We start from the raw sequence: 27,769 nt of genomic DNA on the forward strand, positions 1-27,769 counted from the left end.
ACATTTTTCGCTGATTCTGTCCTGGACCTTGGCCAGGATGGTCAGCAATGGTAGCCGAACACCATCTAGTTCTTCAAATCTCAGATTAGAAGAGGTTGTGGTTTGTGTGAGTCAGTATTCCCATGGGCTAGTTTCTCCACTGAACTACTGATTTCCTTCATTTTCTCTTGCTTCACCTAAGTAGAAGCCAAGAGTTGTATTTTGGATGGCTGCTTGCAAACTTTTAAGAACCCCCAGACACTGCTCACCAAACTATGATGTGGAATGTAATATTTACTAATTGGCACAGTTATCTTTAAGACTACCGATTCAAGGTATTTATATATATATATATATATATATATATATATATATATATATATATATATATCATACACTTATACACGAATGTACATTTATTTGTGTATGCATTCTATATCTCTATAGAACAACTACCCACAAAGCCACATATATATTGTTTGTTTTACTGTGGTTACAAACTTGTCTTTGTTACAGTGTTTACTGAGATTGTCCCTTTTGCTCATGTATTTTTTGGTGTCTTCCTTGACCATGGTCAAGTGGTGCTGACTTTATCTCTATGTAGTATTGCCTTTCTCACTGCCAACAGTAACTAGTGTGCATTATTCAGAAAGGGGATCCCTTTCATGCTTTCCCAGGCCTGGTAACAATCCTTCTATTGCTTTTGTGTTTTCTGTTTCACTTGTTTCTGCTTTGCTTTTTGTTCTTTTGCCGCTTCTTTCCTATTGCTTGAATTGCGGGGTTAAGTCACTGATTTGGGCCCTCCTTTTTTAATGTGTGGATGACAGGACTTCCAGAAGTTTGTGGGGAATTCCATTATGTTTAGTTCCATTTTGTTATAGTTTTTGAAGTCCCTTATACTTACTGATATACATTCTCCTTTGAGCACTAGTTTTGTTGTGTCCCAAAGCACTGAGAATGCTGAATTCCCATTCTCACTTGATTCTAGAATTTTCAATTTTAATTTTTTGTTACCCAATAGTTTTAAAGTGCTATTTACTGTTTCCATCTACTTAATTTTGTCCTTGTTTTGCTATTGATTTCCAATTGACAGCTATGATCAAAGAAGGTGCTTTGTGTTATTTCAGTGTCTTTTTATTGAGGCTCTCTTTGAGGCCAACACTATGGTCTATTCTGGAGAATGATGCATGTGTGTTGGAGAAGAATGTGTACTACGCTGGTGTTGGATGATGTGTTCTGTACATGTTTATGAGGTCAAGTCAGATGCTGTTATTCAGTGAATCGTTTGATAATGGCTCTTGGAGCTTTTGATAAAGCTCTTGTATTTATAACTTCCACCAAGTTGTGGGGTGGGACCATCCAGATTGGGTGCATTTCTTCTTCTCCTGATGGGTAGAGACGAGAAGATGGGGAAACTGATAGGGTTATATGATTCGGTTGTGAGTGATCATTCACAGGGTTAATTGTGATTATAAAAGCTTGGAGTTCCCAAATCATGACTGGTCAATTATGCCATCCTGCTGGATATAAAAAGTCGCCTCACAAGCAGGAATGGGAGCTTTCCTTGCCATCCATGAAGAGTCAGGATGGAGCATGCTTTTTGTGTTGTTGTTGTTAGGTACTATGGAGTCAGCTCCAACCCACAGCAGCCCTGTGCACAGCAGAATGAAACACTGCCCAGTCCTGTGAAATATTCATAATTAGCTCTTTTCATGCTTGAGGTTATTGTTTCAGTCAGGTGTCAATGCATCTGGTTGCCTCTCCACTTAACCAAGTATTTCTTTCTCCAGGGACTGGTCTCTCTTGACAATGTGTCCTAAAAAGTAAGTAGCACAGGCTTGCCATCCTTGCCTCTAAGGAGCACACTGGCTGTCCTTCTTCTGAGGCAGATGATCGGTTTGTCCTGTTAGCAGTGCCTGGTACTTTCAAGAGTCTTCTTCAGCGCCACCGTTCGAATGCATCAAGTATCCTTGGGTCGTCCTTATTCAATGTCCAACTTTCACATGCACACGAGTAAAAGGAAAATATCATGGCTTAGATCAGGTGCACCCTAATCCTCAAAGAAACACCTTCGTTTTTCACTTTAAGTTTTGTAAAAGTGTTTGACACAATGGATGGATGTATGGATTGTGATAAGAGTTGTACGAGACCCCAATAAAATGATTAAAAAAAAAAAGAAAGTCTTGTACAAGAGGTTGACCCAATGCAATGTGTCCTTTGGCTTCTTGACTGCTGCTTCCATGAGCAGCTTGCGGATCCAGGCCACATGAAATCCTTGACACCGTCAATCTTTTTCCCTTTATCATGGTGTTACTTAGTTGTGGGGATTTTGTTCTTCTTTTCATTGAGTTGTAACCCATACTTAACGCTAAAATCCTTGATCTCCATCAGCAAGTAATTAAGTCCTCTTTACTTTTAGCAAACGAGATTGCGTCAACTGAATATCAAATATCTATGCCACATTCTTCTTCACATAATCCCGTTTCTCTGATTATTTACTCAGCATACAGATGGGTTAAAATGGTGAGAGAATATCAACTCAACACACACTCTTCTTGCAGCATTCCTTTGTTCTGTTCATACAACGGCCTCTTGATCCATGTATAAATTCTCCATGAGCACAATCAAAATCGAATGTGTGGAATTCCCATTCTTTACAAGGGTATCCATAGTTTATTATGATACATATAGTAGATACATGTAGCCTTTGCATAGCCGATAAAACACAAGTAAACATCTTTCTGGTATTCTCTGCTTAAGCCAAGAGCTATCTGACATCATATTCCTTGTTCCACATCCTCTTCTGAATGCAGCCTGAGAGAATCAAGCTTTAAACCTCTCTGATCCAGGGGCAGAAAGCCGTGACACCAGAGGAGAGGTAGAGGAGCTACAGCAGCACAACCAAGAGCCAGAGCATGCGACAAAGTGATGGTCTCTCTGACCCACGGAGTAAGTAAAGCTGGGTCCCTTCAGGTAGGACACTTGCTAGTGGAGTAGGGTGTCTCTAGGCACTTAATTGGGGAATCATGTTTGCTGACCCAAAGAGCTAGAGTTGAGCACTTCCGGCTAAGTGCTGAGCCCTAAGGGCATTTATCAGCAGCAGCGTTATGAGTTTTGCGACTTGGTTTAAGCAGGGTAGGGCTAGGGGTCAGAGAAAGGCCTGTCTATGAACATTTTGGAGAAGAGATTGTCCTGACAAAAGAACTGTCTTCTAAATATTTCTGATCTTGTTAGCTTCTCTCATTTTTCTTTACTCACTGCCATGGAGCCAATGCTGACTTATAGCAACTGTAACTGTTTATGGATGTTGTGTTAGTCTGGGTTGACTAGAGAAACAAATTCATAGATACTCATATGTGTATAAGAAAGAGCTTTATATCAAAGAGTAATTGTATATTGAGAAAATATCCCAGCTCAGTCCAGATCAAGTCCGTAAGTCTGATGTTAGCTCATATGTCCGATATTAGTCCATCAATTCCTCTTCAGACTCACGCAGCATATGCAATGAGGCCAATGCAGGAAGATCACAGGCTGGTGGATAGAAAGTCTTGTGGATCCAGTGTCAGTGGAAGCATCTCATGCTGGAACAGGTCTCCACGTGTCTCCTCCAGCTCTCTGAGTGTCTCAGCAGCAGGAAAGGGAAGGCAGAGAGAGTGGGTCTGGCTTCCAGGGAGCTACTTATCTCCATTGCGCCTCCCAATGAGGCCATCAAGCTGCGACCTCATCAATAAGCTAGACTCCACCCTGTGCTTAAGTTGACAGACTATGTAACTGCCACAGGAGTACAAAGCTGTCTTTCTCCCAAGGAGCTGCTGGTGTTTCTGAATTGCCGCCTATGCAGACCACAGCTCAGTGCATAACCACTATACCACCAGGGCTCCACAGCTGCTCTCATAAGCCCCAGTACTGCCTGTGAGTTCTCCATGGCCACTGCAACAAAAGCCAGCCAGGAGGCCGAGCATGCCATGGCAAGTACAGCTGGTGGCAGACCTGACCAAAGAAGCAAGAGGGTGGAAGCATGATCCACCCTTACCTAATAGGAATCAGCTTTGAGCTGATTTTCTTTCCCTTTCACAGAAGATCAAATGTCACCTCACCACCACTCTTGATTCAATTGTGTCATTTAGATCGTCTGTATCTCTGAGTTTCTTTCTAGTCGATGAAAGTGGTATGCTAAAGTCTCCTACTATTATTGTACAAATGTCTATTTCTCTTTTCAACCCTTTTACTTTATTTTATGTATTTTGGAGTTCTGTCACTGGGTATGTAAATATTTATTATGGTTACACTCTCTTGCTACACTGCTTCTTTAAACATTATATGAGGCTTCAAAAAGCCTGTGGAAAAATTCCATGATTTTTTCATTCCATTTGTCTAAGAACTTTTCCAAGACCCCTCCTAAATACCCTTCCTTCTTTGTGTCATTTTCCTTTTAAATTTTTATGTATTTTGTTCTTGTTGAGACTATGAACCACAGCAAATGACGTTTCCACATGGACCAAATAGTGACTTTGATCGCATCCTTCAAATTGTCCCACCATTCATCTCTCCCTCTGGAATAGTTCTACCCGCATTAACATAAATCCACTGCTCCCCCACCACCCACCCCAAGGCTCCTATTAAATTACCTTTTTATCTCCTCTGGATGTTTTGATACACATTTGGAGGGGCAACTTTAGATATTCACCAACCTTACTGTACACTCAAACTTGCTGCCACGAAGTCAATGCCAACTCACAGCAACCCTATCAAGCAGGGTAGAAACGCCTCTGTGAATTTCTGAGATTGTAACTGTCTTTCTCTTGAGGAGCAGCTGGTAGTTTTGAACCGCTGACCTTGGACCAAAGCTCAACTTGTATCCACTATGCTGCATGGCTCCTAACTTTATTGCACACTTGTAGTCCAATGGAGTGTTTCTAACCTATTTCTATAGTCTTCCCAGCATCTTCATGGGCACTCTTTTCTATACATGAAGGATTTATATTAAGTAAAATATGTTCCCTTCAAGGGCATCCTTTGAACACAAAGGCATCAGTAGGGTAAAAATAAGTGGGCAGGGAAAATATACCAATCAAACAGAAGTCCCTATTATAATCTCTGATAAAGCAGCATTTAACTCAAAATCCATTATTAGCGACAAAGGGAGTATAACCTCACTTGTATTTAAAAAAAAAAGCAATTGTATAGACAAAAATTTATTTGTGGCTACCAGAGGCAGGAAGGAGGGTAAAGTTTCATTTCTTATGGGTAGGCTTGCACAACTGGTTATAGTAGTTGCTGTCAATAAGTTGCACATTGAATGGGCAAAAGTTGTGTTATAGATATATTTACAACAGTCTGGCTGCTGAGGCTACTTATGTACAACCAAACAGCTCATGAAATTTACTATCTTATTTGGAGGTTTAAGGTCATGATTTCTGGCACATGCTAATCAATTAGCCTAATGTGTTCCGGGATTCTTTTCAAAGTCTCAGTTGGTTGTGTAGTGCCTTGGGTGCTACAAGCTTGTAAGCAGTCCACAAGGGCTTCTATTCATCTGAACAACAGAGAAAGGATGAGAGCCAGGTGCGAGATGACAATAGGAAAATGTAACTGATGGCCTCAATGGACAACTGCCTCCTTTGCCAGGAAAACCCAATAACTGGACGGTGCCTGGCTACCATTACAGAAGCATCCTAATCAAAAGGGAGAAAGTTCCAAATTCTGATGGAATTCATACTTTCTGGAAACGTGGACTCTGAATTAACCCCTGAACCCTGAGTTCATCAATCCTTTAATGAGAAATAATCTCTGAATCTTAAAACCAAACAATAGTGTAGATAGTGTCGCTTAACTAGAAGTAATCTCTGCCTGAGCATTATGTTCATTTAAGATATTTCTATATGGGATCAACCTGATAACAGCAAATACTAAGAAAGACAATGTTAGGTATTTATTGAAACCAAAGTTGATTAATCAGGCAATCCACACGCTTTAATGTCCCACTAGGTAGATGCAATCTAGATAAGTTCACTTTCTAGCATAATGTCTGGAATAATAACAAAAACAAAACAAAAATCACCAACATTACCACAATGCTACGAGGACTTATTTATGTTGTGCTAAGTGTCAAGGATGGTTCTTAGTCTCCTTACTGTTAACTCATTTAATCCTTATAGCAATATTCTGTCCTGCTAGAATTCGCATCTGAGGAGACTGAGGTTCATAGATATTCCTAAGTAGCCTGCTTAAGTATCAAAGTAATGACTCGAACACAGCGGAAAGGTTCTAGAGTCTGTCCTCATTGCTAACTCAGAATGTGACTTTATTATATCGGAACACAGCAGGTGGCCTGCAAAGTGTTTGCTGGATTGTTCAGTAATATATAAACAACACAAGTCTCCAGTACATTATTTTGTAAATAGAGTGTAAATTGCTTTTAGATTATGGCAGAGGATGAGAGAAAGGATTTAACATCTACTAACTACCCAATGATAAATAAAATACTGGGCTGAACAATTCATCTTTACAGCTTCATTTTTAAATATCAGTGACCTAAGGTTCACAGATAACAGGCTGCCCACGTTAATGGAACTGAAATGCTGGGCTCTGGAGTTCAGTCTGAACTTGTCAAGTACACCTTTGGAGAAGAGGTGCATCATTTGGGTCTGATCACATGCATAGGGGAGAGAATCAGGTAAAATGCTGCTGACCAGAAAAAAGACTGCTGTTGGTGGACATTCATCCATGAGAGCCTATATATGGGGAGGCTTCAGAAAGTTTGGGGGACATGGAAAGGAAAGACACAGAAACTTTTCCATGCACTTCCTGAAGGCCCCTCATACTTATGGCCATACACTGACAGCGTTGCCAACTACTGGTGCCAATATTCCCTCAACACACCTTTGAAAGAAAACAGAAGAGGGTTTTTACACCAAGTGGTTTACACTTGAACTCGGCGGTCTGTTAGACATTGGGCTAATAGGGAAGACACCTTTGCTCATCTGTAAAGCGTGGATTCTAAGGACATCTGACCAAATACATACAAAGAAGAGGAGAACTAGGCCTTTCCAAAGGCGCTTAGCACATTTTGTTTCATTAAGGCACAGATGAGTGAATAAAAATGAAAATAACTAATGAAGATCACTGAGAGGTAGGTTCAAACACAAAAAGTCAAGACATCATATGCCCTGTACTCACCGTCCTTCCGGCCTGAAGCTTTTACGTGCAGCCACCGTGGCTACAGTGATCTACGAGGGAGACCCTGTCAGCTGATCTCTCCTTTTTTAATGCTCTCTTTCCTACCTAATTATTTAAGCTTCACATTTTAGCTATACCCAAGAGGTCTCAATCACAGGTACAATATATCAAAGCTCCCTTGTGGGAGACTGAAAAAGAGTTGTTCACAGGCACCAGGAGTTCAAAAGGAAAGAAGACTAACATTAACACCTGGTAAGACATTTGTCTCTGAGTTTTCTAGGAATGAAGACAAAAAAAGGAAAACATATTGAATTACATAGTTTTCATTTTCTGACCAACGGGCAAAAAAAAGTGAAGAAGAATATAACTTCATCTAGAGAAGTAATTTTCCTGGAACTAATACAAGTAATTATTCATCCTGAGATTTTAGTCTGAATGTGATTAAGGAAAGTGATCCGAGGCTTTTGTTCTGGGGAAGATGGCTTTCTTTTCAGTGTGGAAGCACGCGTGTTGTCGTGATCAAGTTACTTAACTGTTATCAGTGTCCGCCTCATCTGTACAAACAGGGACAGTGACATGTACCTTAATGGACTGCTGTGGAGATTAAGCTGCAACAGTCATGAAAGTAATTCGTGGCTTAAGCAGTTATATAAAACAAACAAAGACACCTCCAGATTTTACCCGGCGTATTGAGGCAGAAGGCCTGGACATTAAATTGTATTTCAATGGAAGGAACATTTTGAGGAGAAATTATTTTAGCCTGCCTTGAGAAGACTGAGCTTTCTACTCCTGTAAACAGTTACATTCTTGGAACCCTACAGGCGCCACTACGAGTCCGTGGAGGTGAGGGATTTCTGGAGGATCTGGCCTAACTCTGCTTTACAAATATTGCCCTAACCAAATATCGCAAGCATTTGGAAACAACCCAAATTTCCATCAATGGATGAATGGATTAAAAATCTGTGGTACTGATGGGCCGGCCCCAATCCCAACTACTTGGACACCTACCCCTCCCCTCAGAAGAATTTATTTCAGAGAACAGCACTGAATCTGCAGCTCTGGAGAGGGACATGTCGGATCAGAACACGGGAGCAAATGAAGAGGTCGGAAGAGAGAGTGGAGTACATCCTGGGCCATCAAGCCCTGAGGATAATATTCTCATTCAGATTAGCCAATCCACCCAGAAGACCATATGGCCGGCCCCACTATGAGATACGACATCCCTTACTGACCCATAGCCCAACATGGGACAACACTGGAGACAGTGTGTGAATTGCACCCGATCTGATCCTACAACACCAAGGCAAAACACTAATGGTGTGCAACAGAACAGCAAGGGGAACAGAGCAATGGAGTCCGCAGGGAATACCAAAAATAGACTTTGGGGTCAGGGCTTGGCACCCCATCAGACTCGACTGGAAAACATTTCTAAAGGCCAACAAACAGTCCTTGAGTTAACTACAAGCTGTTCTTTCTTGTGTTTTGTTTTATTTTTTTTCATTGACTTGTTGTTTTGTTTTCTTTTGTTGCTTGGTTTTGCTCTGTTTTGTTTTTTGTGCATGTTATTATCTACACAGGTCTGTCTAAATAAGATAGGCTGGATGAACAATCTGGAGGAGAAAACAAAAGGACAGACAGTTCTGGGGGGACACGGGAGAGAGGGAGGTCGGGGGAAAGAAGTGGTGTTAACAAACCCAGGGACAAGAGAACAACAAGTGATCCAAATCGTTGGTGAGGAGGGTGTAGGAGGCCTGGTAGGGTTTGGTCAAGGTAATGTAACCAAGAGGAATTACTGAAACCCAAATGAAGGCTGAGCATGATAGTGGGACAAGAAGAAAGATAAAGGAAATAGAGGAAAGAGCTAGGAGGCAAAGGGCATTTATAGAGGTCTAAATAAAGGCATGCAAATATGTAAATATATTTATATATGAGGATGTGGAAATAAATCAATGTCCATACATGCATAGGTTTAGTATTAAGGTAGCAGATGGACATTGGGCCTCCACTCAAGTACTCTCTCAATGCAAGAATACTTTGTTCTGTTAAATTGTCATTCCATGATGCTCACCTTCACGGCACAATTGCTGAAGACAAAGCGGGTGCATAAGCAAATGTGGTGAAGAAAGCTGATGGTGCCCGGCTATCAAAAGATATAGCGTCTGGGGACTTAAAGGCTTGAAGGTAAACAAGTGGCCATCAAGTTCAGAAGCAACAAAGCCCACATGGAAGAAGCACACCAGTCTGTGCAATCACGCGGTGCCAAAGGGATCAGGTATCAAGCATCATCAGAACAAAAAAATCATATCATTGTGAAAGAGGGGGAGTGCCGAGGGGAGATGCAAAGCCCATCTGTAGGCAATTCGACATCCCCTTACAGAAGGGTTACAGGGAGGAGACGAGCCAGTCAGGGTGCAGTGTAGCAACAATGAAACATACAAGTTGCCTCAAGTTCCTAAATGTTTCCTCCCCTAACCCCATCCCCACTATCATGATCCCAATTTTACCTTACAAATCTGGCTAGACCAAAGGATGTATAGGAACTGGAAACTCAGGGAATCCAGGGCGGATGATCCCTTCAGGACCAGTGCTGAGAGTGGTGATACCGGGAGGGTGGAGGGAAGGTGGAGTAGAAAGGGGGAACTGATTACAAGTATCTACATATAACCTCCCTGGGGGATAGACAACAGAAAAGTGGGTGAAGGGAGACACCAGACAGTGTAAGACATGACAAAATAATAATTTATAAATTATCAAGGGTTCATGAGGGAGGGGGAGTGGGGAGGGAGGGGGAACACTGAGGAGCTGATACCAGGGGCTAAAATGGAGAGCAAATGTTTTGAGAATGAGGGTAATGAATATACAAATGTGTGTTACACAATTGATATATGTATGGATTGTAATAGGAGTTGTATGAGCCATTAATAAAATGATTAATAAATATCTGTGGCACATACATACAATGAAGTACTACTACACATCCATAAAAAGCAGTGATGAGTGCATGGAGCATGTCACCAAATCAGAAGAATTGGAGGAAATTATGCTAAGAGAAATAAGCCAAGCACAAAAGGACAAGTACAACATGAGTCCGCTGAGGTAAGCTTAAAAATGCAAAAGGGGCATAGGGGAAGAGCTACTATATCCATACATTCCTGGGGTGAGATCCAGGTTCTATGGCAGGGGCCAGACTCAATCCAGGGATACATATGGGAGCCAACTAAAAAGGAGGGGAAAAATAAAAAAGACATGGGTAGCAGAGGAACAAGGCACTAACCCACCTAAGGGAGGGTATTGTTTCTATCTCCACAGGAGAGGGAGAGAGGACCAGACTTCAACCCAGTGAGCCAAGACGTGAGTGCAACATCCTGGCACAAAGAAGCAAATCAATGGAGAGGTCTGTGGGACCAGCTCCAAGCCCAACTACGTGGACAACCCCTTCTCTCCCCCTACCCCCACCCCGACCCCCCACAAGAATTCACTTCAGAGAACAACACTGCAGCTATAGTTCAGGGAGAGCCCGTTTCTGATCAGAGCTCACAGGAACAAAAAAAGAGGGAAGGAGAGAGAGTGGAGCACATCCTGGCCCACCAAGCCCCAAGGATGCGATATTCCTGCTCAGAGTGGCCAATGCACAGAGAGGACCATAGGACCGGCCCCACCATGAGAAACAACATCCCTCACTGACTCATAGCACTATGGGGGACAACGCTGGAGACAGTGCGGGAATGTGCTTGCTCTGACCCCACCACACAGTGGTGAAATGCTAAGGGTGTATAACAGAGCAGCAAGGGGAGCAAAGCAATGAGGTCCCTGGGGAATACAAAAAATAGACTTTGGGGCTATAGTGTAGCACCCCATCAGACTCGACTAGAAAACACTCCTAAAAGTCAACATACAGACCTGAAACTATTTATAGACTTTTATTTTTTTGTCATTGTTTTTTTTCTTTTTGTTTTGTCTTGTTTTTGTGCTTATTATTGTCTCTGCATGTCCATCTAGATAAGATAGGAGCGATAAACAAACTGGAGGAAAAAATAATGGGACCAGTGGTTCTGGGGGACATAGGAGAGGGGGAGGCGGGGGAAAAGGAGTGGGGTGTTAACCAATCCAGAGACAAGGGAACAACAAGTGATTTGAAATCAGTGGTGAGGAGGGCCTAGGATGCCTGGTGGAGCTTGATCAAGGGCAATGTAGCTGAGAGGAATTACTGAAACTCGAATGATGGCAGACCATGACAGTGGGACAGGAGGAAAGGAAAAAGACATAGAGGAAAGAACTAGGAGGCAAAGTATATTTATAGAGGTCAAAAACAGGCAAGTACATATGGGAAGAAAGCTAATGGTGCTGAAAAGATATCTGGAGTCTTAAAGGCTTGAAGATAAATAAGCAGATCTAGCTGAGAAGCAACAAAGCCCACATGAAAGAAGTACACCAGCCTGTATGATCATGAGGTGTTTATGGGATCAGATATCAGCCATCAAAGACTTAGAACAAAAAATCATATTGACATGAATGAGGGGGAGGGAGAAGTGGAGACCAAAGCCTATCTGTGGACAATTGGACCTCCCCATACACAAGGGTCACAAGGAAATGACAAGCCTGCCAGGGTGCTGTATAGCACGGACAAAACGCACAACCTTCCTCTAGTTCTACAATGCTTCCTCCCACCCCACTATCATGACCCCAATTCTACCTCACAAATCCAGCTGGACTAGAGCATATACACAGGTCCAGAAAAGAGATCAAAACACAGGGAATTCAGGACAGATAAACTCTCAGGACCAATAATGAGAGTAGTGATGCCAGGAGGGGAAGGGGAAGGTGTGGGGAGAAAGATGTAAATCAAAATGATCTACATATAACCCCATCCCAGGGGGATGGGCAACAGAAAAGTGGGTGAAGAGAGACAGTAGTCGGTTATAAGACATAAAAAAATGATAAATTATCAAGGTTTGATGAGGGAGGGAACATGGGGGAGGGGGAAAAGATCTGATACCAAGGGCTCATGTAGAAAGAAAATGTTTTCAAAATGATGATGGCACCAAATGTACAAATGTGCTTGACACATGGATGGACGTATGCATTGTGATAAGAGCTGTAAGATCTCCCAATAAAATGATTAAACAAAACACTTAGCAAACTAAACCCTGAAAAAAAATTAAAAAGGATTATATACCGTGAAAAAAATTTCCCTGACAATGTTAGATAACTGGAGACATTAGAACAAAGCTGTCTGAATAGGGGCAAGCTCACAGTTTTGCCTTCATGAGACTGGCGTGGGGTCACTGCCTCTTGTGGGCTGCATGCGTTTCTTGCTCTGCGGGCCCATGCCTCTCCTCCGGCCGCGGTGGACGGCAGGGTGCACATTATGGCCTGATCTCACTGCCCACTCTACCTCGGAGCCTGTGTGGAGCAGTGCTCCCTAGCTACCCAAAAGATGAATGATTCGAACTCACCAGGTTCTCGCGGGAGAGATGTGACTGCTTCCCTGGAGACCTACAATTGTGGAAATTCTTCGGGGAAGGTTCACCCCATCCTCTAGAGCAGGGGTGTCAAACTGACAGCCCGCGGCCCCCCGAGGTAATTTTTTGTGGCCCACAATGCTCTGAAATAAAATATAACAAGGGAATTGTGTGTACGTTATTGCCTCGATCTCCCCTAAGCACTATTTTCTTCATAACAATTTTTATCTATTTTCATTTTATTTTAGAGCATCGTGGGCCACAAAAAATTACCTCCGGGCTGCATGAGGCTTGAGGGCCGCCAGTTTGACACCCTTGCTCTAGAGCAGCGGTTCTCAACCTGTGGGTCGTGACTCCTTTGGGGGACAAACGACCCTTTCACGGGGGTCGCCTAAGACCATCAGAAAACACATATTTCCGATGGTCTTAGGAACCGAGACACCGCTCCTCTATCCACCTCCAGGCAGGTCCGCCCACATGCAGATAAGCCTACATGTGAGCATCCGTTTTGAAGACTGTTACCCGTGCTACACCATGATTCAAGACAAATTAGTCATTAGAAATAAATATTTCACAATATATAATTACTTATTGTTTTTGTGATTAATCACTATGCTTTAATCATGTTCAATTTATAACATGACAAATACTCTCTTCATATCATATATTTACATGATGATTCATAACAGTAGCAAAATTATAGTTATGAAGTAGCAATGAATATAATGTTATGGTTGGGCGGGGGTCACCACCACATGAGGAACTGTGTGAAAGGGTAGCGGCATGAGGAAGGTGGAGAACCAGTGGTTTTTATCTTTTCTTTTGGTCTCTTGGTTTAGGTATGTATGAGTAAAGGAGGACCGATCGCCATGATCGATGTACAAACCTCCCCCACCCCCAGGTGGGTGAACAACAGAAACGTGGGTGAAGGGAGACAGGGATGGTGTAAAATATGAAAACAAAATAGTTTGTAAATTACTTTTGGTGAGAGGGTCCGAGAAGGGAGGGGCACAAAAGAGGAGCAGCAAGGGCTCATGTAGAAATAAAATATTTGGAAATGCTGATGGCAACGTATGTACGAATGTGCTCGACACAACTGATGTATGGATTGTTATGGGAGCTGTGAGAGCCCCCAATCAAGTGATTTATTAAAATAAAAAAACATATGGTTGAGCCTTTTAGTGTTTTTTGTACCGCTCTTTTCGACTGATATATTTGCCCTTCCTAGTTGAGCACTGAAGTAAAAACACAACTTAAGATACACTACTTTTCCCTCATTTCCCTATTCGTCCCTTTTATATCTTTTTTTTCCTTACTAGAATTTTTTATCTGAAGAAAAATTGTAACAGGAAATCACTTAATATAAACTTTACAATTCTAGACAGAATTATGAGTTCTCCTTTTTTTCTTGATGTAAAGCTCTCTTTTATTTTTAAAATTTTAATTAATCATTTTATTGAGAACTGTTACAGATATCATATTTCATAGTTCAATCACATCAAGCAGTATTGTGTATTTTCTACCACAATCAGTTTCAAAACATTTTTTTTCTTCATGATATCAGTTCCCCTCTATCCCCACCACCCTCTACCCTACCTCCCAGGAACACCCCCCCATCCCCTTTTCTTTTCCTGTAATAGTGTTTTTGCCATATCTTAACACATTCCAATATATTCATTTCACACACAATTCTACTGTTCAGTCCCATTGAGTGGGATGCACACCTTTCCAGAATGGATTGCCCCTGGGGGTTTCTGAGGCTACGAATCTTGACAAGAAGAGCAGAAAGCCTCATCTTTCTCCTTCAAAGTGGATGTTTGTTTCTAACTGCTGACCTTGTCTTTAGAAGCCTCGTAATCAATTCACTAAACTTCTTTGGAAAACTATATAGCAAATAAAAATCTTTTGTGACTATACGTTAAATGTTGTGGAATTTTCAACCGAAAATCTGTTTAAATTTTCATCATATTGCATTAATTGACACCACTTAAAACATCCAAGACAAAAAAAGTCAATGAAAATCTAATGCTGGGAGAGTGGAGGGTGGGTGGGTTGGAAAGGGGGAACTGATTACAAGGATCCACATGTGACCTCTTCCTTGGGAGAGGGACAGCAGAGAAGGGGGGAAGGGAGACTCCGGATAGGGCAAGATATGACAAAATAACGAGGTACAAATTACCAAGGGCACATGAGGGAGGGGGGAAAGGGGAGGGAGGGGAAAAAAAAAGAAGACCTGATGCAAGGGGCTTAAGTGGAGAGCAAATGCCTTGAGAATGATTGGGGCAGGGAATGTATGGATGTGCTTTATACAATTGATGTATGTATATGTATGGATGGTGATAAGAGTTGTATGAGTCCCTAATAAAATGTAAAAAAAGAAAAGAGGAGAAAAAAATGATTAGGGCAAAGACTGTACAGATGTGCTTTATACAATTGATGTATGTATATGTATGAACTGTGATAAGAATTGTATGAGCCCCTAATAAATTGTTAAAATTAAAAAAAAAGTATCTAAAAAAAAAAGAAAATCTTTTACGTGTTCATTTATTTTTATGATTTACTAAGATGAATTGTCCAAGTTTTACTAACATTAATACTAGAGACATTTTCCAGAGCCTAATCTAGAGAGCCCTAGTGGTGTAGTGGTTATGAATTGGGCTGCTCACCTCAAAGTCAGCAGTTCAAAACCTCCAGCCCCTCCTTGGGAGAAAGATGAGTCGTCCTAGTCCTATTGCAGGGCTGGCAATAGTCAGAATGGACTTGCTGGTCATGGGTTGGGTTGGGTTAAATTAGGTTGAGGCAAACTAGGAACAACATTTCTAAGAATGGAAATTCCAGAATACTTAACTGCACTTATATGGAACCTATACATAGACCAAGATGCCTGTTGCTGCTGGCTGGTACCATTGACGTGGTTCAAATTACAGTGACCTCATGTACAACAGAATGAAACACTGTCCAGTTCTGCACCAGCCTCCCAGTTAGGATGAGTTCTTAAGACAAGCAAAACCCATAATGATTTTATGTGTGGGTAACTAGAAAAAGATATATATCAAGAAATGGCTCATATAGTTGTAGAAGTAAGTTAGTGTAGTCCAGTTCAAGTCTGTGGGTCAGATGTAAGCTGGAGGCTTCTCCTGACTCCTGTAGCTGCTGGGGCTGAAGAACACAAAGCAGGAAGATGAAGCAGGAAGACCACAGGTCAGTGGATACTGACCGGAATGAATCCTAGGTTGGCTCCTGCGATCAGCAGGCAAAACAATAGAGAGTCGATGAACCAGGCGCAGAACTCAAATCCAGCAGTCAAAGTGAGCTTCCTCAGACTGTCAACTTACATTAAGAGTAAGCTAAATTTTGGATGAAACTCTCTTCAATCATCTCAAATCGATGGCTAGATAAAGGAGGTCTATTCTCTCCACAAGTGTGTGGCTGCTTCACAGAAGATTCCATCTTGGAGCTGAGCACACTGCTAGGTCGTATGGAAGAATCCTGGCCCAAACAAGTTGACATCATCCTTAGTTATCACAGGGCTCATCTTTTTTGCTGATCCTTTACTTTACCAAACCTGATGTCCTTTTCCTGATAGCATGTCCAAAGTACATGAGACAAAGTCATACCATTCTCGTTTCCAAGGAACACTGTGGTTGCACCGCCGAGATAGATTTGTTTGTTCTTTTGGCGGTCAAGGTATCGCAACACTCTTTGCCCAGCACTGTAATGCAAATGCGTCATTCTCCTGTCATCTTCCTTTTCCATTTTCCAGCTTTCACAGCTAGAAGAGGCCACTGAAAATACCGTGGTTTGGGACAAGCACCAATCATCTGAAAAGTGACACCTTGGCTGTTTAGCATTCTAAAGAGCTCCCGTACGGCAGACCTTCCCAATGCAATGCATGCTATGATTTCTGACAGCTGCTCTCACGAATGCTGACTGTCGAACTTAATAAATAAAAAAGACATGCTTCACAACTTCATTCTTTTCTCCATTTTCCTGTTCTTCCATTTCTCCAGAATGCTGTTTACTGATCACGCTGGGAGAATTTTTTTAACCTCATTGAGTGGTAATCTGTACGGAAGGCTGGATTGCCTGAGCTTCATTATCAAGTGCTCCAAAGTCCTCTCTACTTAAAACCCGCAAGGCTAAGCCATCTGCATGGTGGAGGCCGTTCTCATCCTTCCTTTAATCCTGATGCCAGGTCTTCATACAGCCTAACTTTTCAGATGATTTGTTCACTGTAGGAGCAGCCCTGGCAGTGCAGTGGTTACGCATTGAGCTGCGATTTGCATCGTTGCCAGTTGAAACCACCAGCAACTCCTAGGGAGACAGACGGGGCTATGTGCTCGTGTACACAGTTAGTCTCGAACACCCACGGGGGTTGCCATGAGTCAGCCCTGACCCCAAGATGGCGAGTTTGGGTTTTATATAGATTACATAAATACAGAGAAACATACCTTTTCTGATTTTAATCACTCACTACACCCTTGTGCTGTTCAAAAACTGTCCCCTGGACTATGCACATCTCTATAAGTATACAATTTGGTATTCTGAAGTTTTCATTCTTTGCAATGTTATCTCTAGTTTGCTTTGGTCCACACAGTCAAATGCCTGGGCATAATCAATAAATTACAAGCAAGCATCTTTCTGGTATTCTGTTTTCAGCCAAGATCCATCTGGGCACAGCAATGATAGCCCTCATGTCACGTCCTCTTCTGAATCCAGCTGGAATTCCTGGCGGCTCCCTAGAGATGTTCTGTTGCAACTGCCTTTGAATCATCTTCAGCACAGCTTTACTTGTGTGCAATCTTAATGGTGCTGCTTGATACTTTCCACTCTCTCTTGGGGCTCCGACTTTAGAAAGCACGCAGATATGTCGTCTGTGGATCTTCTCCAGTCAGGAGCCCAGGGAGGAAAATTTACGGAGGGACTGGTTTTCAGGTGCCAACCTTGCACTTGCATGACTCTGAGCTAAGTGCCTTCTTAAATTGCATGTCCTACATGCCCTGCTTGCTTTACTGTACTGTTGATCCCAATACTTACTTTCAAACAATAATACTTACCAATATTCTTATGCAATTGTGAGTTGTTAGCTATTCTGAGGCCTACGTAACCCTCAGAGACAAAAAGTGAATGAATGAATCCTGCAGTCCCTTGGTTTTATCAGGGAAATATTTAATGGAATTCCCAAGTATTTCCATAGCCACCAGCATTTCCACAGTTTCTGCAACTGTATACGCTGTATAACTAGATAATAAATGATTTCTTAGAAAGAAAATAAGCAGATGGTATCTGATTTTTTAAATTAAACTTTCAGTTTTGCTTTCCTTTAAAAAGAAAAGGAAGTTACTTAAAAATGTTTAGCATTAAGAAAAGCCACAATGTTGGATTACTAAAATATAATTACTGAAATGAGAAGATATTGTGAAATGCATGAAAATTGACAATTATTTTACTAGTTATGTATCTACACAGCAGTAGAGAGTTTATGTGAGTAGTTTAATTTTTCTAGCATTTAGATATTTTATTTTAAATCTACTCAGTTCTCAACCTAGTAAGTAAAAAGCTTTTATTTAGCCTCAAGAGAAATGAACTTCCAGGTACTAAATATAAAAAGGTATAAATCAGAATTGCTCACATATGTTTTGGAGAGTCAATTCTAATCCTTTAAAATCAAATGAGACTTGCCATTTTGAAACACACACACACACACACACACACACAAAACCAACCAACAAAAACCAAAAAAACCAAAAAAATTGTTAGCTTATTGAAAAAAAGTAGTTGCTAAGACCAAATATAATCACTTGTAGTTAAGTATTAAGCAAACAAAACAAAACAAAACAAACACAATTGTAAAAGTTTGTATGAGAATAAATGTGGTAGTTAAGCCAGCGACGAGGGTTGTAATGGATAAGGTCAGAAATGTGAAGAATCCAAAGAAAAAATAAGTTAGCTTCGAAGATGCTTCTTTCACCTCAGCCAACCATTGTTAGATTTATCTACCAAAAGTTATCTCTTAATTTTCTACCTAAAGTTATCTATTTTAGATAGAAAAATGGAGTGAGAGCTTGAGGGAGATAAATAAGCCCCTCTGTCTTTCTCTTATATCATGGGCACATTGAAGAGAATTCAGTTCTAAGATAGAGTCAATTTCTCAGTTGTTCTGATACCATTTCCAGAACATGCCCCTTCAAACGTTTCTAGTAATAGTCCCCCGATTCCTCATTCCCAATAACATCCTGTCAAAAATACGAAATATCTGGCAGACATTCAGCAACCAGTGGCAGCCCTTGAGTATTTCATTTTCTTATGGGATTAGAAAATGGTACAACTTATGGCCAAGAAGAGGCATAATGGTGCCGAGTGGTTCAATGGATAAAGGTTTTGGATTTAAAACACTAGGTTTGAAGAAATCCACTTTGGGTAAGGATGTAGAGCTACTGAAAAACTCTCATCCACCACTAGTAGGAAGGGAAAGGGACAAGTCAGCGTGGGAAATGGTTTAGCAGTTCCTGATAAAGTTAAACACAATCCTGTTTCCAGGTATTCACTCAAGAGAAGTATAAACACGTGGTCACACAAACACCTGTACGTGATTACTTACAGATTCATCCAGAGATGACTAAACTGGAAATATCTGTTCATCGACTGGTAAATCGATAAGCAAGCCATGATGCATCCATGCTATGGGCTATGACAGCGAGAGGGAATAAATGACTAATATCTTCAACAGCAGACGAATCATAGATAGAGCATGCTGTGTGAACAGGCAGACTCAAAAGGCAAAACTATTAACTGGTACTAGTGGCTGCTAGGATTGAGGAATTTTGGGGGCAATAATGAAATTATTCTATCCACTGTAGTGGTGGTCACACAATGGCGTGTTTTAGTAAAAAAAAATCATAGAAATGCCACTAAAAAAGGTGGATTTCACTGACTTATATTGTATACTAGGCACTGTACATACAATGATGAATAAAAAGCACACTAACAAAAAACTGTCGAGTGGGGAAAGAGAGAAAATAAATGTTTCATAAATAAGGTAAAACATTCCGTGATAACCATGTGACTAAGGGGCGTCCAGGGAAACCAGGCAGGACATTCCAGGAATGAGAACGAAAGATTCCCACAAGCTGAATAAAGAAACAAACACAAATGTGCGAAGTCTGTGAGCAACAGAGACAACTGGGATCCAGCAATCTCTACTCAACACATACTTTGAAAGTGTGTTTATGAAAATCCAGGCAAATGAAAAAAGTACCTCACGATGATTTAGAAGTTGTTCCAAATCTAATGCCATTTGATTCTTCATCTGAAGTAAAGCTGACTTTTCTTTATTTAAATTGCTGAAACAGAAACCAACATATTTTAAAAAGTTATATTCTCCTATCTACTTCACAGTAAAAAATTCATTAAAAAATTATATTGGTACAAACTTAACAAATAGTAAATCACAAAATTGCAGGCATAAATCTGATGGTTTGAATTAAAGACATATTTATAGTCTACAAAAAGAAATAAAACCAGCTTTTGTTTTATCCTATTTAATAATGTTATTTTGTAATATATATTAATTCAAAATAAAACAATAATGTCAATGCCACGAAGATACTTTTGTGAGAATACGTCCTTGACTATTTAGGGCATAAAATTAACCTTTTAAAGAGAAATACTTCCTTCTGATGTGTAAAAATGTGGTGAGACTTAAAGGTAAAAATAAAGTATGTATAGGTACAATAATACAACACATAAATGAGAAATCAAAACACGTTCTCTTCAAACCTTGATGTCCTATTTTATATTTACACAGACAAAAATACAAGGAGCCCTGGTGGTGGAACAGGTTAAGTTTTTGACCACTAACCAAAAGGTTGGGGATTCAAATCCACCAATTGCTCAAGAGAAAGAGAGGGAAGCTGCTTCCTGTTAAGGTTTACAGCCTCAGAAGCCCTCGGGAACAGGCTATCCTGTCCTATAAGGGTTGCTATCAGGAGCCGGCTACCCTGTCCTATGAGGGATGCTATCAGGAGCAGGCTACTCTGTCCTCTAAGGGATGCTATGAGACATGGTCGGCTGAATAGCAGTGGATTGGAAATACCAAGGATATAGTTTGGTTAGGTAAATGGGCTGTGTTTGGCTGTGCTAAGCTTGGGAAAATATATATTTTTTAATCTCCAAATTCTTAGCACAGTCTTCAAATTCTTATTTTACATTGTGAATTTCCTTTTGGTATCATGTATTTAAGGAGCCCTGATAGTGCTGTGGGGTAAGAGTTGAGTTTTTAACTGCAAGGTTTTCAGTTCAAAACCCAGCAGCCACACTTTGGGAGAAAGGTAAGGTTTTGTAAAAAGACTTACACTCTGGGAAGCCCTGTATATAGCGCTGCTATGAATTAGAATCAACTCGATAGCAATGGACTTAGGGTTGCCTGGGGGTGGATCTGTGGGTTAGGTGTTTGACTGCTAACGCCAAGATTGGGAGTTTAAACCCACGGCCACTCAGGGAGAGAAAGGTGAGGCGTATTGCTCCCGGAGGAAACATTTACTACATCTGAAACCCTCTGCAGGGTTGCTCTGGGTTGAAGACACTGGATGGCAGTGGGCTGTTTATCAGTTTTTCTCATAAGAGAGGGTGGGAATGAACTATATTTTTGTTATGAAATGAACTGTAAGGGATACATCAATATCTTATAGTATAAATTGTTGGATTCACTCTGATGAACAATCAATTCTAATGGAAGCAGCAGTCAAGAGATCAAACAACGCATCACATTGGGTAAATCTGAAGCACAAGACCTCCTTGAAGTGTTGAAAAGCAAGGAAGTTACTTTGAGGGCTAAGGTGTGCCTGAAAGCCATGGTATTCTCCATTGCCTCCTATGCATGCGAAAATTGGGCACTGAACAAGGACTGAAGAAGAATCCATGCATTTCAATTACGGTGCTGGTAAAGAATACTGGAAGTACCATGAACTGCTAATGAACACATCTGTCTTGGAAGAAGTACAGCCGGAATGCGCGTTAAGAACCAGTATGGCAAGATTTCACTTCACATACTTTGCACGTTGTCAGGAGAGAACTGTGCCCGGAAAAGGACAGCATGTTTGTTAAAGTGGAGGGGCCGTGGAAAGAGGAAGGCCCTTGAGGAGAGGGGTTGACTCAGTGGCTGCAACAGTGGGTTCAAGCTTGAGGACAACTGTAAGGACGACACGGGAGCAGGCAGTATTTTGTTCTGTTGCACATTGGGTCACTATGAGTCAGAGCCAATTCAATAGCACCTAATGACATTTTATACTTTCTGGGGTTTTATTATTCAACATACACATAAATTAATTAGAACCCTTACTAAAACATGCTTCTAAAGTCACTGGGAAGAAGCTGCTCTGCTAACAGTGTAAGAAGAACTGCTTTTGTTAGGTGCCACTGAATTAGTTCCAACCCAGTGCGACCCTATGAGAAAAACAGTAACTGATCGAAACAACTCGTGATAGATTAAGACAAAATTTGGGATAGTAAAATTAATGAGGAATGTTTTGCTCCATAGGTAAAACATCTTATTTTCTTTTTAAAATAGAGATCTCTTTATTAAATCTTAACAAGACTAAGACAAGCTAGGCGGTAATGGTGTCCAAAGGATTCATGGCCACAAAGTAATTACAGAACATAGAAACCAATGCAAACTGTTACAAAACAATGGCTCAAGGTATTTCAATTCATCACTGTCTCAAGTGGGACTAGAGAAGTAGGAAGGGACCGTGATCCTAGTATGCATGCGACTATAGATTTAAAAAGCTTGCAGGATTGGTTCTGGGGCTCTCCAACCAATTCGGTTGTATATGACTCATGACCACGTAGTTTGGTTACCTGGATTTTCATTAGAGGCATGCCCAGGCAAGTCTTTGAGGTCATGATCACCCTTCCCTAGCTAGCTCGGTAGATCTACTTTCAAACACACTGTGTCTGAGAGCAAAGCATTGAACATTGCCTGTTTATAGTGAGAATGAACTCAACGGAGGCTGAATTTATGTTAAGAATCAAAATGGAGTTAGAGTTCCCATGGTAAACCATACATGTGTGTAAACCAATTCTTTAGAATTTAATCTGGTCAGATAAACCACTCAGGAACAGAAATGGGAGTAGCGATACCAAGAGGGTAAGGGCAAGGTAGGGAGAGGAGGGGAGGAATAATAGAAATCATGGGGGATGGGAGACAGTGGACAGTGTAAGATATGAAAATATTAATAAGTTATAATTTATCAAGGGGTCATGAGGGTGGGAAGGAGGGAGGGAGGGAAAAAAGAGGAGCTGATACCAAAGGCTCCACAGAAAGTAAATGTTTGGAAAATAATGATGGCAACACATGTACAAATATACGTGATATAACTGATGTATGGATTGTTATAAGAGCTGTAAGAGGCCCCAATAAAATGATCTTAAAAAATGTTTACACTATAATACATTCCCTTCGCTGATCATGGGTTTTATTAAAATTCCTCTAATCAAACTTAGGTTGGTGAGCTTTCTTTCCGCATGGACTCATTGATGGCTACTTTAAATGGCTGCTTACTTTAGGAAAAGTCTTTAAAATCCCAGATGCCGGGCACCATCAGAGCCCTTCACCACACTTTACTATCGATCCAAATCTTCAGTGATGGCCTTGGCATGCAAACACTGAGCATCCTTAGAGCTACTCGCCCAGTGATTCTGTCTGTGCCGTAAGGTGGTAGCTTCAGTTCCTCCGTAGGATATGCACATACCCACACACCCACTTCACAGATCGCATATTAGATTCTTGAATAATTACATTTCAAGTAACTTCCATATAACATTTGAGAGTTCTTATAATAATAGAATCATTAAACTAGCCAAACAGCACAGATTTTAAAAATATCAGGAATGTTTTTCAATCAGAACACATGGAAAGGCTCACCGATAGAAAGCAATAAAACAGTAGGGCAATGGAGAGATAAGTATAGAAGATTCAAAGGGATGAGTCTGACTTGACCAGTTAAAACCTTGGCATTTGAATGCATGCTGGACCTGATCCAGTTTTAAACATTTTCTGTAACTTTGTTTGTTCATAGTAGGGTTTATCTCAGATGTGTAGCATCCTTGGGGCCACCACCCTTTGGAATTTGTGTTACATGTTTTTTGGTATATGAAACCTATGATTGGTGAGCCTATAGGGACAGCTAGTAGAAAAAGGGTTTCTGGGGGAGCTGAGGGTGGGTACAGCAGTGATGGTGGTGGTGGCTCAATGTGTGTGCGTGTGTGTGAGAGTGAGAAGAGACGGTGTCAAGGAACCCAGGAAGGAAAAGAATGCTGGGGGACTGACTGTGGGAGCACCTGTACAACACTGCTTGATGGGATTGAACTGTGGGATGACGTATGCATTGTGTGTATGTACTAACTTCTACTTTAAATAAATAAGTCAGGCAGATTGCAATGGCAAACAACCCGCAAATTAATAGAACAAATTTACTTAAAATAATGAGAAGTAAGCACAAAACAATAATTTCAATAATATTCATAGGTAAGATATGTTAAATTACTCTTTAATAGCCAACCCCAATTTTAATGTTTATATTTTATTTTGTTGTTGAGAATATCCACAGCAAAAACATATATTAATTCAAGCTTCCATGTGTACAACTCAGCGGCATTGGCTATTGCCTCAGGTTGCGCAACTCTTCTTCTCTGTTGTTCTACCCCCATTAACGCGCCTTTACTGCCCTGTAAGATTTCCGTCTTTCAAGTTGCTATTGTAAACTTGATCCCATATATAGTTCTTAAAAGAGCATAATGCCGATCATGGCAGACTTTTTTTTCACTTAGCTAAGCTAAATTATTATTTGGTTTTAAGGATAATTAAAGGGATTATATTTGGCTTAAGGTTTAAAGATTACCTGAGGGGAAAAAAGAGAGAAAAGAAATAAAGACTACCTCAGGACAATAATTTCAGGGGTCCCTCCAATCTATGCACCCAGAAAGTCTGGGATTGGTGACCATTTGAAATCCTATTGCATTCCCCCACCCTCTTTTGATCAGGATTCTTCTATAGACTCTCTGATAAAATTGTCCAGGAGCCTGGCACCATCCACATCTTCTGGTCTCAAGTCAAAGGAGCAGTCATTCGTGGATTAATTAGCCACATATTTCATTTCTCCTTCTTAGTCCTGACTCTTTCTTCTAGGGTTGTGGAGACCAAAGATGACAGTTTTAAAAATAAGAGGCCATGCTTGTTTACTTCAAGGAATGACATTATGGTTTCTGGAAGAACTGGGGGATTCCAGGGATTTAAGAGGAAAGAGCCTACATATTCCCCCCTGTAAACAATTCACAGCTTCATTTAGATTCGTCCCCTGAGAATAATGACTAGTTTCCAACTGGGCCATAGACTCAGTTGTGTGGCATAAAATGCCAACACATATCACCCCGCCAACCCTCAGGTTTCTCATCTGTGGATGTTGAAAAATAATACTCAACCTAGCCACAGGGATATGTGAATTATCTAAGGAATGATCACTTAAAGTACAGAATTCATAAAACTCTCTATAAATGTATTACTAACTTAGATGAAAGACAGGCCTTAGAGGAAAACAGTAATTAGATGCCCATAAATGTAAGCATCGCAGCAAAACAAAACACAACAAATTGGTTTGGGAGTTAGGTGCCAGAGATCCTCCTGAGCTGAAATGAACTGAGTGATACAGAAAACAGGGTGCCCTGTTGTACAGGACATGGCCAGGATCACAACCTAATCAATCCTTAGCTGGAATTATTTCAAGGGAAACTATTTTTCACAATTAAAAAGGCCCAAAACACACAAAAACCAAGTAAAACGGATTTTTCAAGGAACATGTGTGTGCTTAGATTCATTGGCAAATACAGGCATACACACAATCTATAAGTATGGAGTGACATGAAGTGCATTACCTCACCCACACAAGGACCCTCCACTACCAACAGCCTTATTAAATGAAACGCAGTGTGGTAGGAATGGAATGCTGAGGGAATTAAACTATTTGGATGGAATAATTCCTAAGTTGTGTGTTACACATAGTATTATTTAAGTTTTTCAAGATCAAACTACTCTATAGTTAGATTTTAAAAATCACAAGTTTGTAATTGAGAATAAACAGTGGATGGGCAAACTTACAGAGTAAGTCAGTTATTTATTGGTAAGATGAGTTTGTCATGCACTGACTGCAATCCATGGACAATATTTCCATCATTAGAATATGTGGGTATATATTTTGAAAGTCTTTTCTGAAATATTCCTAAAAGTATACTTTTAAATCATAAGGGAGACTACCTTCCACATTTGGATGTTTAACGCTATGATGACAAGTACAGCAGGGCTCTTCCAGCATGTATGTAATAATTACACAATAGCAGGCTGGCCTTCGTAAGACACATTTCATAACCCTGGAAACTTACCTTGAAAAAGACAAAGCTTCTATGTGTGACTCATAAAGCAACCACAAAAACAAATCTCCTTGTAAGCACATCTACCTTGAATGGTATATTACACCCATAATTGTTCAATGCCTGGTTAATTATTACTCAGAAACTCATGTTTATGGCTCTGTTTCACCTGCAATATGAAAACATATTCCTGCTACACTGCTCCCTAACTTCCTGGATCAATATACCCAGGCTTAGCTGTAGAAGAGAGGTTGACAACGTACGCTATTCTTCTTTAGCTCCTGGTAAAGAATCAACCAAGATATGAAAAGAGGTCAAGGCAATCTATGTTAATTTCCATGCTTCCTTCAGTTCTGAATTATAGTCTGAACACGGACGGTCTCTAGTGGTGTGGAGGAGGATAGGTAACAGTACTAACTTTGACGAATGATTATTGCTTTAACACCAGGGAAATTTAAAGTAAATAATGGCATCTCCAGTGAGAGCTTTTAGAATGTTCACAATGATTTTATTTGAGTGCAGATTTTCTCTAACCTTTGTAGACAACGAATACAGGGGAAACAGCTAAATATTTCAGTGGTGGCTGAGGTATTTAATTTTCTAACAACGTCAGAAAATTCAATTCTTTAAAAAGCTTTTAATGTGTAAGCCAGAGAAAATGCTTTCTGAGACTCACACTTAGATACTTTACAAATACTTTCACTAAGAGAAAATACATCAGGCTCAACGTGTTTTTAAAGCCTGGGCCAAGGCCACGTTCCTCTAGGAGCCTTACTAAGGGCTTGGAAAGCAATGTCACTGGTCAGAGGAGGGGTCAGGGAACACAGGGTTGCGACCTATCCTGTCGCATCTGACTTTTGAGAGTACTGGCCTCTTTTATGGCTTCATCATTACATCCTTTTTAAGGTAACCGGAGTACACCTACTGCCGGACTTCAAAGCCTGTAATTAAACTACTGAAAGCGCCTTACTTTTTCATATTATAAGGTTGTGGTTGCTCTTAGGTGCCCTTGAGTTGGTTCTGATGACAAAGACCTTATGGGACTGAGTAGAGTAGAACCACCTCAGAGGTTTCCTAAGCTGTAATCTCTATAGGGAAGCCCCAGTGGCACAAGAGGCTATGCGCTTGGCTGCCATCAGCAAGGTCAGCAGTGTGAAACCACCAGCCACTCCACTGCTCCCACAAGCGGTTATCGTCTGGGAAACTCACAGGGGAAGTTCTGCTCTCTCCTACAGGGTCACCATCAGTTGGCACCAACTTGATGGCTGTGAGTTGACTAGTGGTAGTACAGTCTTTACACGAGCAGTTCATCTATCAGGTCTTTTTACCCATGGAGTGACTGGTGATTTTGAACCAGGAGCCTTTCAGTTAGCAGCCAAATGCTTAACCATTGTGACATCAGGGCTTTGTTCATTTAAAAAGTAGCTGCTTCAATTTGAAGTATGATTCCATATGCTGAGAAATTCCAATTATCAATCTACTAAGATATTCTCCAATAAAATTATGCAACAAGCCAGCTGTAAACAACTCAATGATGCCTAGCAAGGAACAGCAGTTAAATAAACAATTAGCATACCTTTCATGTTATTAGTTGTTATTAGTAAGGAAGTTCTAAATTTGGCCTAATTCAACATACTTGAGGACATTTTATTAGTAATTATTAAGATAAATTTTCATTGAAAAATTAGTTGAATATATGACTCTGGAACCTGCTCATAATTGAAGAA

General features: G+C 40.7%; 1 protein-coding gene across 1 annotated transcript in view; it reads right to left on the reverse strand.

Annotated features, from left to right (window-relative positions):
* PIBF1 (progesterone immunomodulatory binding factor 1) overlaps positions 1-27,769 on the reverse strand; it is a 271,604-nt gene that overhangs the window by 35,806 nt on the left and 208,029 nt on the right. The window contains exon 16 of the mRNA XM_075562981.1: positions 19,879-19,963. Coding sequence (XP_075419096.1) covers positions 19,879-19,963 — 85 coding nt within the window. The remainder of the gene's footprint in view (positions 1-19,878; positions 19,964-27,769) is intronic.

This window comes from Tenrec ecaudatus, chromosome 11 (assembly GCF_050624435.1).
Source record: "Tenrec ecaudatus isolate mTenEca1 chromosome 11, mTenEca1.hap1, whole genome shotgun sequence".
NCBI classification, from domain to species: domain Eukaryota; kingdom Metazoa; phylum Chordata; class Mammalia; order Afrosoricida; family Tenrecidae; genus Tenrec; species Tenrec ecaudatus.